General features: G+C 50.2%; 1 protein-coding gene across 4 annotated transcripts in view; it reads right to left on the reverse strand.

Annotated features, from left to right (window-relative positions):
* NSMF (NMDA receptor synaptonuclear signaling and neuronal migration factor) overlaps nucleotides 1-5,802 on the reverse strand; it is a 45,992-nt gene extending 40,190 nt beyond the window's left edge. For all 4 annotated transcript variants that reach the window (XM_088177665.1, XM_014881075.2, XM_088177664.1 and 1 more), the window contains exon 1: nucleotides 5,554-5,802. In XM_088177665.1, coding sequence (XP_088033791.1) covers nucleotides 5,554-5,660 — 107 coding nt within the window. In that variant the 5' untranslated portion in view covers nucleotides 5,661-5,802. The remainder of the gene's footprint in view (nucleotides 1-5,553) is intronic.
* Nucleotides 5,803-17,183: the final 11,381 nt, after the last annotated feature.

Raw genomic sequence — 17,183 nt, forward strand, 5'->3', positions numbered from 1 at the left:
AGGAGCACAGAGCAGCTCAGGCTGAACCTGCAGCTCTGTCCTGGCCGTTCCACCCCGTGGTTCTCAGACCCTTCAGCCAACCCAAGAGCAAACAAATGTGGGCACTGGGCACAGCTCCCCAGCCCTGCCTGCACAGCACAGTGTGCAACGGGGGGTTTCCAGCCAATTACACTGCAAACTTCACACTAATTATTCTGCCTATTATCTCAGTGGTTCCCTTCTACATTCCTGCTTTCTGATTGCCATTGGCTTCTCCTCGGCCACGGCTCAGTGGATCTCCCGCAGATGTCTGCACACACCCTCTGCCAAGGGGACTCTGATGGCCACACTTGCTCCTTATGGCTACCTGCCCCTTGCCAAGCCTTTTGTGCTCTTTTCCTGCCCTCCCAGTCACTCCAGTTCACCGGCACTTGCCTGGGTTGTTATTGTGCCATTTCTCCACTTTCCTTGGCTACCCATCGGCTTGATCAAAATAAAGCCAGGGCAAAATTCAAACAGATGGCAGCTGTTCTATTCATCTCGTTGTTTTCTCTCTCTTTTATCTACTACCACAAGTCACACAATCAGACTTTTCTCTCAGCTCAGCTCTGCCTCCGCTATTGCCAATGGAGTTGAAGTCCCATCACATCGTTGGACAGCACTGGATATAAACCCCTTCAACTGGGCTCTGAGCAGAGACACCTTGGGATAATTTAACTGGCAAGAGATGAAAAATGAAAACTTGTTTCACATAAATGAGATGAAGTACAAGGTGCCTTACAGCTCCATGGGCCGGTGAGCTATAACCCTGAGTGTATGACACTGCAAAAGCTGCATACAAATGAGCAGGTAGCACTGAGGGGTGATCAGCTGATGACAGGACAAGTTTAGCCCTGACTCATCTGGAGAGAGGTTTTCATTTTAGTGGCAGACCAGACCTGCATGTCACACAGTCAGCACAGCTTGATTTAACAAAAGGACATCAAGCAGGGATCAGGGCTCCAGCACACTGTGCTGCTCAGTCTAACCAGCCTCAGAAAACACCGGCATTTCCTCCAGCATTCCATCAGAACGGCTCCAGGGAGGGAAGGGGAGACAAGGCAGCACAGCACAGGCAGCAAAGGCAGCTGCCCTTCTGGGGGCATCTTCCAGTACTCACTGTGCCTCAGATGTCAGAGCAGCACTCGGGTCTGCAAGAGAACTGTGAAGAAGCACAGACAGTCTAGACAGAGATTTGCTCGAAGGAGCAAAGCCGCCAAATAACAGAGATCTCAATTACAATGTAATAAGCAAGCAATGGCCTTCATGTCTCTGAAATAATCACATCAGCGGGATAAAAGGGGCCTTGATGCACACGAGCAGCTATGAGAAACTGATGCACATAAATTTATCCACCAAACTGACACTTAGAGAGTGAAGAAATGCAGATTGAAACACTCAGAGATACAGGAAAAGACCTTAGATAACTCCATTTAGAGCACAGCAGCAAGCTAAGCAAAACCTGGACTATTCAGGAGTATTACATGGAAAAATAAAGAACACCCACCACCTCCTCGTGCTCCTTCAGAAGTAATGCCCAGAGGAGTTGCAGCAGAAATCTGTTGTGACAGCATCTGACAGTGCTGTATCTGAGGCATACAGGAGAGAAGAGACCTGCATCATCAGGACCTACGTCCTCCTACAGCAGCAACCCTGCTCTTGTCACCAAGCAGAGAAGGGAACACCTCCAGCACATCCAGAGTTAACAGCTCAGTCACTAAAGACTGGTGACACCTACGTTATTTAAGCCTAATAGTAACAATAACCTGACAAAAATTAGTTTTTTAAAATATCTATGTAGAGAAATGGTAGCTGGAAAATTTTAATTTTAAAATTCTCACACCCAGTAAAGGGAGACTGGATGTCAGCAATGGGTCATACAGACCCCAGAGTACTGGAGCAATTTATGATCACAAAGTTTGGACAGGAGAAGAGAGGAAGAGCAGGCAGAAGTTAAAAGAAAAAGGCAATCAAAGAGACAGTTCATACCACTCATCAGAAAATTCACAAGCAGAAAAGAAGAATCTAGACTCCATGAAGAACCCCAAGCTAAGCCAAAAATCACTCACGCAGCAAGAAGCCTGGGATAAGGTATATGGTCACTTACCTCTGCATTTCATCAATGAAAAACTGAGCCCTCCATAGCAACTAATGCCATGTTCAAAGCCACTCTTCATCCCTCTCTAGGCAGGAAGAGAGGCAGTGAGACCACATTCCTATCCCTCTGTGGGCTATCCTGGACTAGATGCCAAGGTGATGGAATTGGGCAAGACGAAACACACTCTGTACTCAAGTATTTCCTGTGCTAACTACTGCAAGAAGAGATGGTTCTGGAACACCCAGCAAAAGCCTCATGTCTGTTTGCTCTCACGTCACGCTCTCCCAAAGAACAGCTGTAGGCCAGCACAATACAAAGCAGAGCTGCAGGAAAACATCTGCTTTACTGCCTCATTTGGGGTGCCAGCGTTTTCCTGTAGGTGTCAAGGCAGCAAGGGCAACGAAAGCCCATTTCTGAAGGGCTTTGGTTCATCTGCACCCCTGGAAAAATTCTAAGGAAGCCAAGGAGCACAGGTCAGCCATCCACAGCTAGGACCCTGGAGAGGCTGTCAGCAGAGGGGCAGCACCAAGGTCACCGCTCAAGGACAACTGCGTCAGCCCTGCCTTCAGCACTGGGGCCCAGGAGCTGCAGGGCAATAAAAGCACACGCCGGGAGGGAACAATCCCTCCTGACACGGAGATCTTGCATCCAAGCCCTTCAGAGGCGATCAGAGCAGCAGCACCAAGCACAGCCCGTTCCCAGGTGTGCAGGGCGCTGCAACTCCCCCAGGAGGAGATGACCACAGAGACCAAAGTCAGCAGCATCCTGGGTGCTCTCCACAGTGCTGGCACCGAGCAATTGTATCCTTAGTTTGTAAGAAGCTACTTAAAAGACCCAGCACACAACAAGCTGCATGGAGCTTAATTAATGCTCCTGGGACACAAGACTCCCTTGAGCCTCTCCGCAGAGGTTTTAATTTAACAGCCCAGGGAGCCTGCACCTCCTGCTTGGATCCCATTACTCACACCACCGAACAAGCCCTGCTCCTTGCTCTGTAAGCCAAGTGTGCACACACACTCCAGCCACACCTAAGAAACACACACTGTCATCACCTGGACTTGCAGCGGAATTCCAGGAGATGATTTTTCTCTCTGAAGAGAAGTAATGAGAAATATGAACAGGACAGAGCCCAGAAGATGCAAAGAAGCAATCCCAGGGCATCTCCTGCAGCACAAGAACAGGATCCCCCAGCTGCCTACACCCACAGGGCACATTATCATTGCAGCAGTGCTACCACAGAGGTGACCCAAGCGCCCAGCCCTCATGGAGTGGACAGAACAGTCTCTCTGTAGCTTTATCCAGTGTCCTACAGAGCCCTTGCTGTGCATAAGGATGTGAGAGATACATAGAGGAGGACGCAGGGCAGAGCAGAAGAGCTGTGTGTGATGTGCTCCAGGAAACCTTCCAGCAGGTGGGTCATTGCCACTGTAGGAATTCTAAGCATGACAGAGCCCACGGGACCAGAGACTGAGCCGTGCCTGGAGCGGCAGGATGGAGGCACATGGACAGCACCTGTCACCACCAGCACGCTCTCCATGCAAAGGGGCTCTGCAAGGAGCCCCTGGGCATGTTCCCTGACCTCCTCAAATGATTTTTGGATCAGGAATTTCTAGCATGGGCATTAACAGGGAGACACATAAAAGCACCTGTCCTGTGCCGTGGTCTATGTGACCAGACGCTCCTCAAGGGCATTATGGGGGGACCCAACCCAAATCACTCATAAATTTTCTGGTCAAACCACCTTAATTCACACCATCCAGAGACACCTCAGAGCTCCCACAAACGTGTACCTGCAGCTTGTCAGCAGTCACAGCAGAAATGGAGCAAAGCAGAACCCCCGAGGCACCTCCTGGACTCCACACAGTTGATAGAGCCTGAGCAGCATCTGCCCACCCTGGTGTAGGCTAACAAGTCATTACATTCAAAACACATTAGTCGCTCCCAAACACCCACACTACCATTTGAAATCCTACCAATTACTGAGTGTGTTGTTTGTGTGACTGCCTAATCCCACTCCCAGAACCCCACCACAGCACTTATGGTGCTTTACGTGTCATTTCTGTATATGCACCTGGCTGACATCACCACAAAGAATCCCACTTCCAAATCTCTGAATGCCATGGAAAGCATTAATGTTTTCATTCCTGGTTATGTACAGGGTGCAACAGAACGTGGGTAAAAGCAGCAGGCTCTGCCTGGATGCCTGGAGAGCTTTCCCTCGAGATACTCCAGAGTTTGAAAGATGGATTTCTTTACAACTCAAACAGATGGCAAGATACAGACAGCTTTGCATCTCTTCAAGCCGTAAGACTTCTCCTTCCTCCCAGTACAGCAGAGATGCTGTAACACTGAGTTACAGAGAGAGGTGACTGAGATCTTTCAGCAACACGGACTGAGTCCTACACACCACTCCAGGTTATTCTAATGCAATTTTGTCTAACAACACAAAGGTGTTACATAATGCAGCTGAAAAGTTTAATTTCTCCCAATTTTTCCCCAGCAGCAAAGAGACAGTCTAGCTAAAGCAGAGACAGTGACAGACCTACCCCCTGCACAGCTGTGCTGAAGGAGCAGCTAAAAAGCTGCGCCAGTGTCCCCAAATAGTCACCGGTGACTGTTGTGACACTTGCACTGCAGCGTGGGAGAAGGGTCCTTTCATCTGGGAAAGGTCACTAAGGCAAAGCTCATCTTTGACAGCTTTTCAAACCTAAGTACCATCAAGCAGCAAATGTATTTTCTCAGACCTTCCCATGTTCGATAATGAAAAGCATCAGGACCAGGCAGTGAGCGAAATGCTACGCTGTAGGACAAGCAATATAAATGCAGAACAGGCACAGTATAGAACCCAAATCCCGTAACCGGTCCATGGAGAGGCTTGGGACACTACTGGGGAGGGCAGACGTGGTGGGTGCAGATTTTCACGGAGCAATTTTTCCATTCAAAGGAGCGAGACCCCTTGAAGGATGCTGCTGACTTTGCCCTCGGACACGCACAAGGCATTTCAGCCGCGGAGAAACCACCGAGCAAACTGACCGCGCTTCCGAATTCCCGAAGATTATAGAGATCCATCCCTAACAAATCCACTTCTGACACGCTCTTTGCCAACCCAGCAAATAAAAAAACCCTGCGGGTGCTGTGGCCAGGCCGGCGGCGAGGACGCTTCTGGAGACAGTCACCTCTCCAGAGGGTGCGCGGGGTGCAGGGTGGCACGGCCGCGAGTGTGCGGCTGCTTTGGGGGATCGGGGCGGCCAGCGACAGAGACCAGCCGGCAGCTGCCACTCCCCAGCCCCGGGATGGTCCTGGCAGACAAACCCCGGGTCGTGTCCGCACCGTCCCGAGGGTCTCGGGGCTCATCCCAGCCCGGCACGGCCCCTGAGGCGGCCGGGGACGAGCGCGGGGACCCCCGAGACACCGCCCGCCGCGCCCCCGGCACCCACCTCACTTTGGCCGCCACGGACGACATGGCCTCGTTCCTGAGCGTCTTCCTTTTGGACACGGCTGTGCCCATATTCGCGCGGGGGGTCGCGGCCGGGGGAGCGCTCATCGCCGGGCCCCGCGGCTGCCCATGCCGGGGCGCGCCGCCGCCCCTCGCCGCCGCGCCGCCTCAGCGCCCCGCCATGCCGGCCCCCGGCCCGCGGCCCCAGCCCGCGCTGCGCTCCACCGCGGCCGCTGCCGCCCCATTGACTGCGGCAGGAGGGAGGGAGGGAGGGAGGGATGGAGAGAAGGAGGGACGAACCCGCCCCACCGCCCAGGAAGCGCCGCTATATTTGGCCAGCGGCACCTCCTCCGCCCGCCTGACATCATGGCCGGGGAGGGGGCGCGGGCCCCGACTCAGGGGCCGCGCGGGGCGGCGGGACCCCGGCATGGGCGGTGTGCGGCTGCAGCGGAGCAGGGGAACGTGAGGGGACAGCTCCGGGGCTGCAGCTCCTCCCGAGGGGCAGCACCCATCTCTGCTCCCTGTGACAGGGACAGAACTCAGGGAACGGCTGGAGCTGGGCCAGGGCAGGCTCAGGCTGGAGCTCAGGGCAAGGTTCTTCCCCCAGAGGGTGCTGGGCACTGCCCAGGCTCCCCAGGGAATGGGCACGGCCCCGAGGCTGCCAGAGCTCCAGGAGCGTTTGGACAGCGCTGCCAGGGATGGACAGGCTGGGATTGTTGGGGGGTCTGGGCAGGGACAGGGGCTGCCCTGGGTGATCCTGGTGGGACCCGTCCAGCTCAGGATATTCTGTGATCCCACGGTTCTGCCTGAGGGAACATCCAGCCACAGCCGTCAGACTCGGCTGCAAAGGGAGGCCCAGGGGTCGCTCCCTCCAGGCTCCTGTCAGGAAGCAGATGTACAACCTGAAAAAAAAATCAGTCATTTTGACACAAAACTGCCTTTGGCAGGCCGGGTGAAAGGTTTCACACAGGGTTTATTTTTCACAGCAGGGCAGTGTATGAGTGCAGCCGCATCCCCCTGTGGGGTGGATACAGTCATGAAGGTCGGACTACCGGGGTTTGGACACGACAGCTCTGAAGGAGTGACACAAACACAGCTGGCTTTGTCCCCTGAGCACTGCTCCCCACCGTTGTCCCACAGCAGGCAGCACAGCTGTTCCCAAAGTGACTGGAGGCAGTGGAGCCATGAGGGGACATCGATGTTCAGAAACCTCCTTGTGCCCAGTGTCACCTGTCAGAGCAAACACCCGCCTTGAAGTCATCGAGTGCTTGAAAACAAACCCAACAGAAGGAGCTGATCAATCAGCCAGCCTTGGAGGATTTTCAATTCACACAGTCACAGAACTGCTTGGGTTGGAAGGAACATTCATAGACCACTTACTCCATGCCATGGCAGGGACCCCTCCCACTGTCCCAGGCTGCTCCAAGCCCCAATGTCCAACCTGGCCTTGGGCACTGCCAGGGATCCAGGGGCAGCCACAGCTGCTCTGGGCACTCTGTGCCAGGGCCTCACTACCCTCATAACAGAAAATTTCTTCCTATCCTAAATCAATTCCTTTGCCCTTTATCCTGGCCCTGATAAAAAGTCTCCCTCCATCTTCCTTATAAACTTCCTTTCAATATATAAAGGTTGCAAGAAGCTCTCCTCAGAGCCTTCTCCATCTGATCACTCCTAACTCCTTCAGCCTTTCTTCACAGCAGAGGGGGTCCAGCCAGATCAATTTCGTGGGTGTAGGTTTTGATCCCTAGGGAGGGTTGGAAAAGTGTTTTTCCTTGGGAAAGTATTTTATAAATCTGCTTCTAGGGCACTTAAGTGAGTGGGGAAGCAAATTCTTACACATTATTCATAATACATACAGCAAAAGCACTTGGATTGTCCCCCTGACTCCACAGGTGACTTCGGGAATCCCAGGAACTCAGAGCCACTCATTCAATGACATTGGACAGAGGGGTAGAAGTTTTCTAGATAATTAAAATTCCTACAGGCTTTGTGAAAGAGGCAGCTGAAGGAGGGAGTGACAGGCACACCTTGTCTTATCTGTACCTGAGGAAGGGCTGTAGCATAAGCTTCATGTTCTTCAGAAACTGTGCATGAAGAGACCAAAAGTTGGGGAAAAGCTTCAGTCCTCTCTCTCCATAGACTCTAAAGTAAAATCTGCAAGAAAATATAATTGGATTTGAACAAATTAAGTCTATTTGGTCTATTAATCTAGCCATTGAAAAATGAACTAATTTCTATAGAGAGAGGAAAAGAGATGGAGAAGGTACCCAATTCCCCTGGTTTGTGTGGACACGAGGAGCAGAATACAAACACCTCACCAAGCAGAATTTTATCACAATCTGAACAATTCACTACGAATAACAAATTTTCAGAGTTGTATCTTTGCTGAGGCCCAAGCTGTGTGCACAATAAAGACATAGAAATACTTAACAAATAAGGTCAACCTATACTTCCCAACTCTTTTTTCCCCTGTGTGTAAACTAGATGGGGGAAATGTTCTTTATTTCTATGTTTAAATATTTTGCCAGTTGAGGCAAATGCTATTCCTTAAAAATACAACTCACCTTCCAAACTAACAGTCAAGTCTGCTCTATCCATGACACAATTCCCACCAGATCTACCTGGAAGCACCCCAAAGTTGCTCACAGTGATATTTTTTATGTACAAAACAAAACCCAACCTCAGTATATTGGATTTTTCCCCCCAGAATATGACTCCAATTAAATTTCTACTCATGACTATCCCCTTACCCTGTACAGTCATGTCACCAAAGAGTTCCTACAACAGAAAAGGAGAAAAAACCCATCTGTTTTGAATGAGTAACTGAAAAAAAAAAAAAAAAAGCCACTTGTAGATAACTAGAGCCATGCAAGCAGTTACAGTCTCCATGAAGCTGTGCCCAGTGCTGTTGATTCCCAGAATTAAAAAGCATCCAGATGGATGCCTCCATCTCTTGTTCAGACTGCTCTTACTTGTGCCTCTTGCTCTCCCTTGCCCGTTCCCCAACAAGGTCTCCCTCCTGGAGGATGGGGAGGGTCCAGCCCAGAGCAGGGCTCACTTTGAAGACTGCTCAGGACTTGGCCCGCTGGGTTCTGAACACCTCCAAGGATGGAGATGCAAACCATGCTCTGGTCCATGTCCTAGGGCTGAGCCACTCTCACAGGGAAAGATTTCCATAGATCCACTGGGAATCTCCTGTGCTGATCTGTGTGCCCTGGAGGAGCACCCAGTTCCATCACTCTGCAGCACCTCAGGAGCCCTGCAGAATCCCTGCACATTCTCCTCTTGCTCTCTGCTTCTTCCCTGACTTCTTTTAGGGTTTCCTCCCTGCTTTTGGGCTTAATAAGTCCAAGTGCCGAGTCCTGCATTTTGGCCACAATAACCCCCTGCAGTGCTCCAGGCTGGGGACAGAGTGGCAGGACAGTGCCCAGGCAGGAAGGGACCTGGGGACACTGGTGAACACCGACTGAACATGAGCCAGCAGTGTGCCCTGGTGGCCAAGAAGGCCAACGGCTCCTGGCCAGGATCAGGAATGGTGTGGCCAGCAGGAGCAGGGGGGTCATTCTTCCCCTGAACTCTGCACTGGTGAGGCCACACCTCGAGTGCTGTGTCCAGGTCTGGCCCCTCAGTTTAGGAAGGACATTGAGATGCTTGAGCACATCCAGAGGAGGCAACGAGGCTGGGGAGGGGCTTGGAACACAAACCCTGTGAGAGATCTGGGGTTGTTTGTCCTGGAGAAAAGGAGACTCAGGGGTGACCTTATCAACTCTACAGCTCCCTGAAAGGTGGCTGTGCTCAGGTGGGGTTGGTCCCTTTCTCCAGGCAGCACTGACAGAACCAGAGGACACACTCTCAACCTGTGCCAAGGGAAAATTAGGTTGGATTCTTAGGAAAAAAATTTTCATGGAAAGAGTGATCAAGTACTGGAATGGTCTGCCCGGGGAGGTGATGGAGTCACCACCCCTGGATGTGTTTAATAAAAGACTGGATGTGGCACTCAGTGCCATGGGTTAGTTGAGGTGTTGGGGCATGGGTTGGACTCGATGATCTTGGAGGTCTCTTCCAGCCCAGTGATTCTGTGACTCTGTTTATCTCAGGCATTTGTGGGTCTGGTTACCCAAGAAGAGGAGGCAGCCAGCTCTTTACAGCTGGAGAGATGCCTTTGCTTCGTGCTAGGAAAAAAGTCAGGCGAGCCAGGCAGACAGTTCCCACAGCTTCTCCATGGCAACAGGGCCTCCCAGACACACACACACACACAGGAAAAACGGGCTGAGGGGGCCAGGAGCATCACAGCCCCTCCAGCGGAGCCTCAAACCTCCACTCATGGGACTCTCATTCCAAAACACCTTCCAAAATAACCACAGCTGGCCAGAGGAATGTTCCTTCCTTCCACTGGGGAAGGTGCACTGCCCTGAAGCCCAAGCCAGGCAAAGTTCATCCCAACCAGTGATGGGTTTTGTCCAGAGAACTGCATCACACTTGAAATCTGGTGTCTCTGCATCCTGTCAAACCAAACAGCACATCTCTGCCAGCAGAAAACCCAGAACCTCAAACCTCATTAGGTCTAGGTCTCAGATCAGATTCTGATACTCAGACTTTAAGGAGTATTATTCTTATGTTTAGAAAAGTAATTTTTGTCTAAATGAGCAAAAACTGTGTATCCTGACAATTTAAATGCAAAAAAGGAGAAATAAGGCAAGCCAAAACCAGTCACAGCAGCAACCTGCAAAAGGGAGAGGCAAACAATAATAAATACTTCTTCAAGCACGTCAAGCTGGAGAGTCAGAAGTTGGCTATGGTGCAAGAGAAGCATTCGTAGGAGATAAGGTCAGAACAGAAAAACAATGAATATTTTGCATCTGTAGTCAGTGAAGAAAAGCTTGGAGATGTTCCTGTGCCAAAAGTCATCTTTATATGGACGTGGCATTGGATTTGGCTCATGTTCAAATGTCAGCAGAAGAAGTTGAGGAATAAATAGCCAAACTAGAGAGTGCAAATGCACCAGGCTGAGATGGTTCACCTAAGTGCCCAGTTGAGAGCTCAAAGGTGAAACAGTTTAATTACTTAATTGTGGCATGTAATCACTGTGTGTAACAGCCTCACTGTCTGAGAGCTTCAAGGTGACAAATGTAAAGCGTTTGGGGTTAAGACAGACCCTGAAGTCTGAGGCTCCCTCCTGGGCAAAGTGAAATTGTCACTAAGAATCTCATTAGTGCAGAGTTGGATACATTTGAAATACTGGGAAGAAAAGAAAGTTGATTTTTCTGGAAAAAAGGAATGCTTGAAAAAGCATATTACAGCTCTTTACAGAGGTTGATAAATGTGTGGTATAGTCTGCCTGGATTTCCAAAAGGTCTGTCACAAGAGTTTCTTACACGAATGCAGCTACCATGGGATTAACAAAAAATACTTGAAATAGATGAATACCTGGTTAAAAGATTCCCAAAGAGCAGCTCTCAATAGGCATGCTCCTGAATGGAGGGACGACTGGAAAGGAGCCCCGCAGGGACCTGGGCAGGGCTCTGCTCACTTCAGTATATTCAGAAATAATCCTGAAAATTAATTTGAAAAAAAAAGGAGAGACAAAGCTTGCAGCTGATGTTAAGGCATTCAGAGTTATAAATACATGAGACACTGAAGAGTTATACAAGGACCTCATGATAGCAAATAACTAAGCAATGGGTTGAGGACATCCAGAGGAGATAATTACAAAGATAAAGACAGGAGAAAAACAATCCCAGCTCCTCAAGCACTGGGCTCTGCACTGATCCTCAGAAACAGCCTCTTTTTTTCCGGGGTGAGTTGAATATCATCCTGCCCAGCTCAGCTCCATTTGTGCCTCATGCTGGCTCCTGGCTTTTGTGAGACTATAAACCCAGGAGAAGGGAAGGGACTCAGCAGTGTGGTAAGCATAAAACCAGGATAAAAGGGGGAGTTTAATGGCCCATGTGAGATGACTGCAGTTCCTGTGGTCCAAATTGATTTGGACAATTCAGGATTGTTTGTGGTCCCTGCAGAGAGCACAGTCAGTCACTCAGGTCCTGGGAAGGGCAAAGTGCCAGGGTCAGCAGTGCCAAGGGAGTGAGACCCCTCTCCACAGACATTTCCCAGGGCTCACACCACAGCTTAAGCCAAGGTGCAGATGTTTCCCCAGGAACACGATGTGCCAAAGAAGTGGCACAGACAAGACAGGGCAGGGATGTTTTTTAGCTCCCTGCCCTCTGCTTCCATTGCTCTGCACAAAAATACTGGCCCGAGTGTGTTCATACTGAAGGGACAAAACACAAGACTGAAAAGAGAAGACAAATGGATGTGCACACTGTCCTTAAACACTCTGCCCCAGTTAAGCTCTTTTGACAAGCCACAGCAGCCCTGAGAGCTGGTGATAAACCCACAACACTGAGGCAGCTGGAGGAGTGATGAGGTTTATTCACACAGCACTGGAAAAGAGTTTGAGGACAATGGTTATGACCAAGTGCCTAAGAAGCTCAAGGCCTACTGGGTGCCATAAGGTCACTCAAGTATCACCTCTCCACCTTCCTGCATGGCCAGTTTAGTCTCTTCAAGATGTTGCTGTTAAATGCATCATGTCCAAATTTCACTCTAATGAGGCACTGTAAGAAAATAACTTTCCCAACACTGGTATAATTGAAATTAGGCCATATATCACTGAAGCAATATCAATAGCTAACAAGTTGGAGTTTGCCAAGAATTACGTTTTTTCTTTGAGTGGATTCATTTGTATAGAGCTGTTCTTACATGGCCAAGCATCTGGCACCAAAGCAAGCAAAGCTTGTTCAAAACCAGTCCCAAAGGTAATCTCAGTCCCTGGGTGAACAGTTCTGAACCAGCTGGGATGCACTCAGACCCCATGCTGGCCAGCTCACCCCCAGCTATTTTTAGTAAAAGGCCTAATCAGTAATTGCCAGGGCTGGGTACAACCTTTCAGCCCTGCTTTCTGCTACGTGACATGTCCCCGAGTGCTGGGAGGGGAACTCAGCCCCCTGAGACTCTGAGCAAAGGGCTACCTGTGCTCAAAGATTAAACTCTCTCCTCCTTCCTCCTTGGGAAAATAGCATTTTCCCAAGTCTTCTAATTTTGCCAGCATTATGAAGAGGTCAGATACTGTTTTACATTATCTGTCTGCTCCTGCACAAGGCAGCAAGGTCCTGGCAGAGCAAGCCAGAGCAGTTCTCCCAAACTGGAGATTTGGAAGGGAGGCTCTGTGCTCAGCTGAGGGCAGAGAATAGGGAAAGAAAAGCTTTTTATCCCAAATTTGGAAAAAAGCATTGAAAAAAGGTCCTGGGGGCTTACTTCCCACACATAGTCATAGTCCGGGGGGACTTGAGGGTGGGTGCACCCTCCTGGTGAGAGCAGCAGCCTGTGTCTGGCAGAGGGAGCGTGGCTGGGAGGGCACAGCGTGCTCCTGCTGGGGATGAGAGCCTTTCCCAGGCACACACAGCCGGGTATTCCTCAAATCCCAGCGCCAGAGCTGCTTCCTCAACCTCCACTGACCTCCCAGGCTGGATCAGCAAGGACTCAGAGCATGAGCAGCTCCAAACTCGGTCAGTAGCAGCAGCCTGGCTTCCCACTGGGAGAGTCCTGGGGTAGCACTGGGTCTGCCTGGCTCTGCAAACACAACCTGAGCAGATTTTGTGTGTTGTTTGGAGAGATGGAAAAGTGATGGGGCTGTGGGGTTCCCACTGTTTTGCAAGGCAGGAGCCTGAGCAGTTTTCTCTGAGCAGACATTAGAGATGGGGAGGACAGGCTCCAGCTTGGCACCAGTGTGCCACAGCATCTGCCTGGGCACTGCCTTTCCTGCTCCCTGCACTGCAGCACCAGTGCTGGCACAGCACGACCCCAGTGGGAGGCATCACACTACTTAAAGAAAATTATGTTGCTGGCCTTTTCATTATGTTGCCCAGCAAATGTTCCCATGAAATATAGGCCTAATTATCTACCCACATTCAGATTACTCTAAGATGCAATTTCCTTCTACTCTGCGGAGTTTGCTCTCCTTCTGTGGATCTCATGATTGAAATCACTCAATTAGTTATTACTCTGCTGGCTGAAATCTCGAGCTGCCTTCTTGACAGGGCTGCTCCATCTGGTCCTTACTGGCCTTACAATGGCCAGGTGACACCAGGTCACAGGCAAGCCACAAAGATGTCTCAGCACTCAGCCATGCCTGTTATTTATTAGATTTGTATCTCAAATGGAAGCCTTGTCAGGACTGAGGGCTTGAAACGTGAAGTATCAGCATCACAGAATCACTGAGGTTGGAAAAGGCCTCTCAGATCACGAAGTCCAACCATTCCTCCAGCACTACCAAGGCCACCACCAAACCATCTTCCCAGGTGCCACATCTACACATCTTTTAAAATCCTCCAGGGGTGGTGGCTCCACCACTGCACTGGGCACACACCAATTAATCAAAGAAATGACACAGCCTCAGCATGGGTGATTGCTGTGGTTGGTGTCCATCCCTTGAGCGGGATCTTTTCAAAAGCATGATCCTAAATCCCTGCAAGGGAACTCCCTCTGCCCAGGAGAGAAAGACTCTGGGTGAGACCATGTTTCTGAGTCAGGAAAGCTGACAGGAAAGTGAGCATTTCAAGAGCAGCATAATATTAGATACCTCTTTTCCCCTTAAAATGATCCAGCAGATGGAGAGAAACAAAAGCAAGGAGCATGAGCTGTAGCAGGAAGGAGGATTTGAGCAGGGTGGTAATGTCATTTCAGTCCTGTTGCCTACATCAAATTGGCATAAGCCTCAGAATAAAATACAATAAATAATAAAACAAATTGATATAACAAAGGAAATAACAATATGGATGTGCCATATAGAGAAAAGACTCCTTAACTGCTCCACAGAATTTTGGAAGCACTGGTGTGAAGGCTCTCTGGAGGTCTTTGCTGGAAATCTGGCACAGCAACTTCTTTTGGCCACACTGAGGCACTTTCTGGATCCCTCCCAGGGTAACCTGTTCCCACACTTGACCACCTTTCTGGTGAAGGGAAACTAATTTTGTGCCTACCAGAGACATGTTTTATCCCAGGGATCCCAGGGAAAGCTCAGGGGAGGTGCAGGACTTGGCTCTTATGATGGAAGTTCCTCAAGGTCGGGGTTCCAGAAACAGCTCCAGGAACAGATCGGGTGGTAATTGATTGCTCAATGATTCAGTGATTACTCAGTTTTTGCTCCATCCACATCTCAGTATTTCATTGTTTGGCAAAATATCAGCCTGACTTTGTCCTGACATTGGCACCACGCAGCACAAGAAGGGCTGAAGTTTGAAGTGACTGCGTCATATCTAAGATGGAAGGAAAAATGTTATGATTATGGGAAAGTTTGTGTGACTGTGTCCCTGGAAACACCTCACTCCCAAAACTCTCCTCCAGCCCTACCCTGCACCAACCCTTGCTGTACCTAAAAGTGCAGAAATGAAACCACTGAAATGAAGCATCTGCTGGCAGAAGGGCTCAGATCATCTGTATCAGTGGACAAGGGGACTACAGCAAATGTTGTCTGTCTGGACTTCTGTAAGACCTTTGAGACAGTCCCCCACAATATCCTTCTGTCTTAATGGGAGATATGGACTGGATGGATGGACAGTGTATGAGGAATTGGTTGGACAGTCACATTCAGAGGTCAATGGCTCAATGTCCAGATGTCACTACAAGTCACTACAATGTCACTTGTCACTACAAGTGGTGTCCCTGAGGGGTCTGTAAGGGGTCAGTGCTGTCAAAGATCTTCACCAGTGACACAGACATTGGATCGAGGGTGTTTCCAGCAGATGACACCAAGCAGTTGTGGGGTCAGCCACCAAGGGGTGCGGTTGACACACCTGAGGGAAGCTGGAAGAGCTTCTGAGGGCACACCCAAAGAGCTGGAAATGCAGTTCCCACTCTCCGCGGAGCCCAGGCCACGGCAGGAACAGCCCCCTGTGACACGGTGCTTCTGCCATGAGGCTGAACAAGGGAGCAGCAGTCAGGGGACTGATCCTGCCCAGAGCAAGGAGCAGGGACAGAGCACGGAGAAACCTTCAGGGAGGATGACTCAGAAAGCTCAGCTAGAGGATGAGGAGGGATGCACACACATTCAGGGCCATCAGCAGATCCCGGCCATGGCGAGGGTGTAACAAAATAGGTGCCATCTGTTTTGGCTGGAGCATCACACAAAGGCACAGGCAGTAAAGAGCCTCTAGCTTAGACCCTGTTGGCAAGGATAACAAAATTGCTACCAAAATAGCCCAAGGCACAGGAGAGGAGTGGCCACAGCTACATTCAGGTTCTGCTGTCCCTGCTCATGCCCCACTTCCAAGCTGTCCTGTGGAGAGGAAGAAGAGCAGCCCTGAAAGGTTCATAGTGATTCAAAGCAGTGCTGAGTGGGATTTAGCAGTAAGCTTGGGATGGGCAGCAGCTCAATCCATCACCCATTCTGCAGGAAAAGAGCTGGATGCTGCTGCAAATCTTCAGTGGAACCAGAGCCAGAAGTGCTGTGATTGTGCAGAACAGGTGAATGTCATAGCATGAGAAATAACAGTGCCAGAGCCCTGTGGGGGCTGTGCAGGGCTGGGACTGCTCCAGCCTGTGATGCTTAGGGGAGATTTGGACTGGTTGGAGAGGGCTCAGGAGGAGCACCAGGAGGGGTCAGATGGTGCAAGAGTGCAAGCTGTGAGCAAAGGCTGAAAATGGGGCTGATTGACCCCAGGAAACTGAAGCAACACACTCTGGTTATGTACAAGGCTGAAGGCAGGACAGGGCGAGGAGCAATGGGGTTATACTGTGGTGGGGAAATTCAGGTTCCACCTGGAGAAAAACTGTGTGAGGATTGTAAGGCAGTGGAACAGACTTGCAGTGAGGTGTGGCCAGGTGAAGCAGAACCTCCCTTGGGCACCAGGTCAGACTGGATGGGCTCAGCACTCTGCTCCTGCCTGGGACATGCCACAGAGTCACCTAACCCTGCATGGCCTGACAGGGCTTGCTGGGTTCTGCATCACTTATGGAACCAGCAGCTTCACAAACTTCATGGACATGGTGGCAATTCTGAGAATTCGAGAGAAAAAACCTTCTGTAGAGTGGGAAATCAGCAGTTCTTTGAGTCAAGCTTGTGACAGGGCAGAAAAGCTGATATTGCAGAGTAAAGAAACTGTAAGTTTGGCTGAAAGCCCATGCTGTAAATTGGTAATCCTGAAAACAGCCATTGGAAGAAAAATGACACAAAATATGATGAGGAAGAGAAGAATAGATACTGATCAATATGCAACAGCCACATCGAGCTATGGAGCAGAGCTATTGACAGAGGAGGGAAAATGGACAGAGGAAAATCCATGTCTGGCAAAGGCACAACCAGTAAAGAGTTGTCCACTAAATACATTAGAAACAAAAGAAACACTAATGATGTTACAGACTCATTTCATAGACTTAGACAAACATAGAAGGACTTTGGTCAGGAGCAACCTCAGGTGTCTCCAGTCTGACATCCTGCTTGGAGCAGGACTGATGTCCAAGGGACACTGCCTTGCTCACAGATTGCCCAGGTGAATTTTGAAGTTCTCCAAGCATGGAGAGGCCCCAGCATTCCTGGATGAGGAGGTTTGCTAGTGCCAAAGCCCTCAGTGGGTC

The sequence above is a fragment of the Sturnus vulgaris genome, chromosome 22, assembly GCF_052056855.1.
Source record: "Sturnus vulgaris isolate bStuVul1 chromosome 22, bStuVul1.hap1, whole genome shotgun sequence".
NCBI classification, from domain to species: Eukaryota; Metazoa; Chordata; class Aves; order Passeriformes; family Sturnidae; genus Sturnus; species Sturnus vulgaris.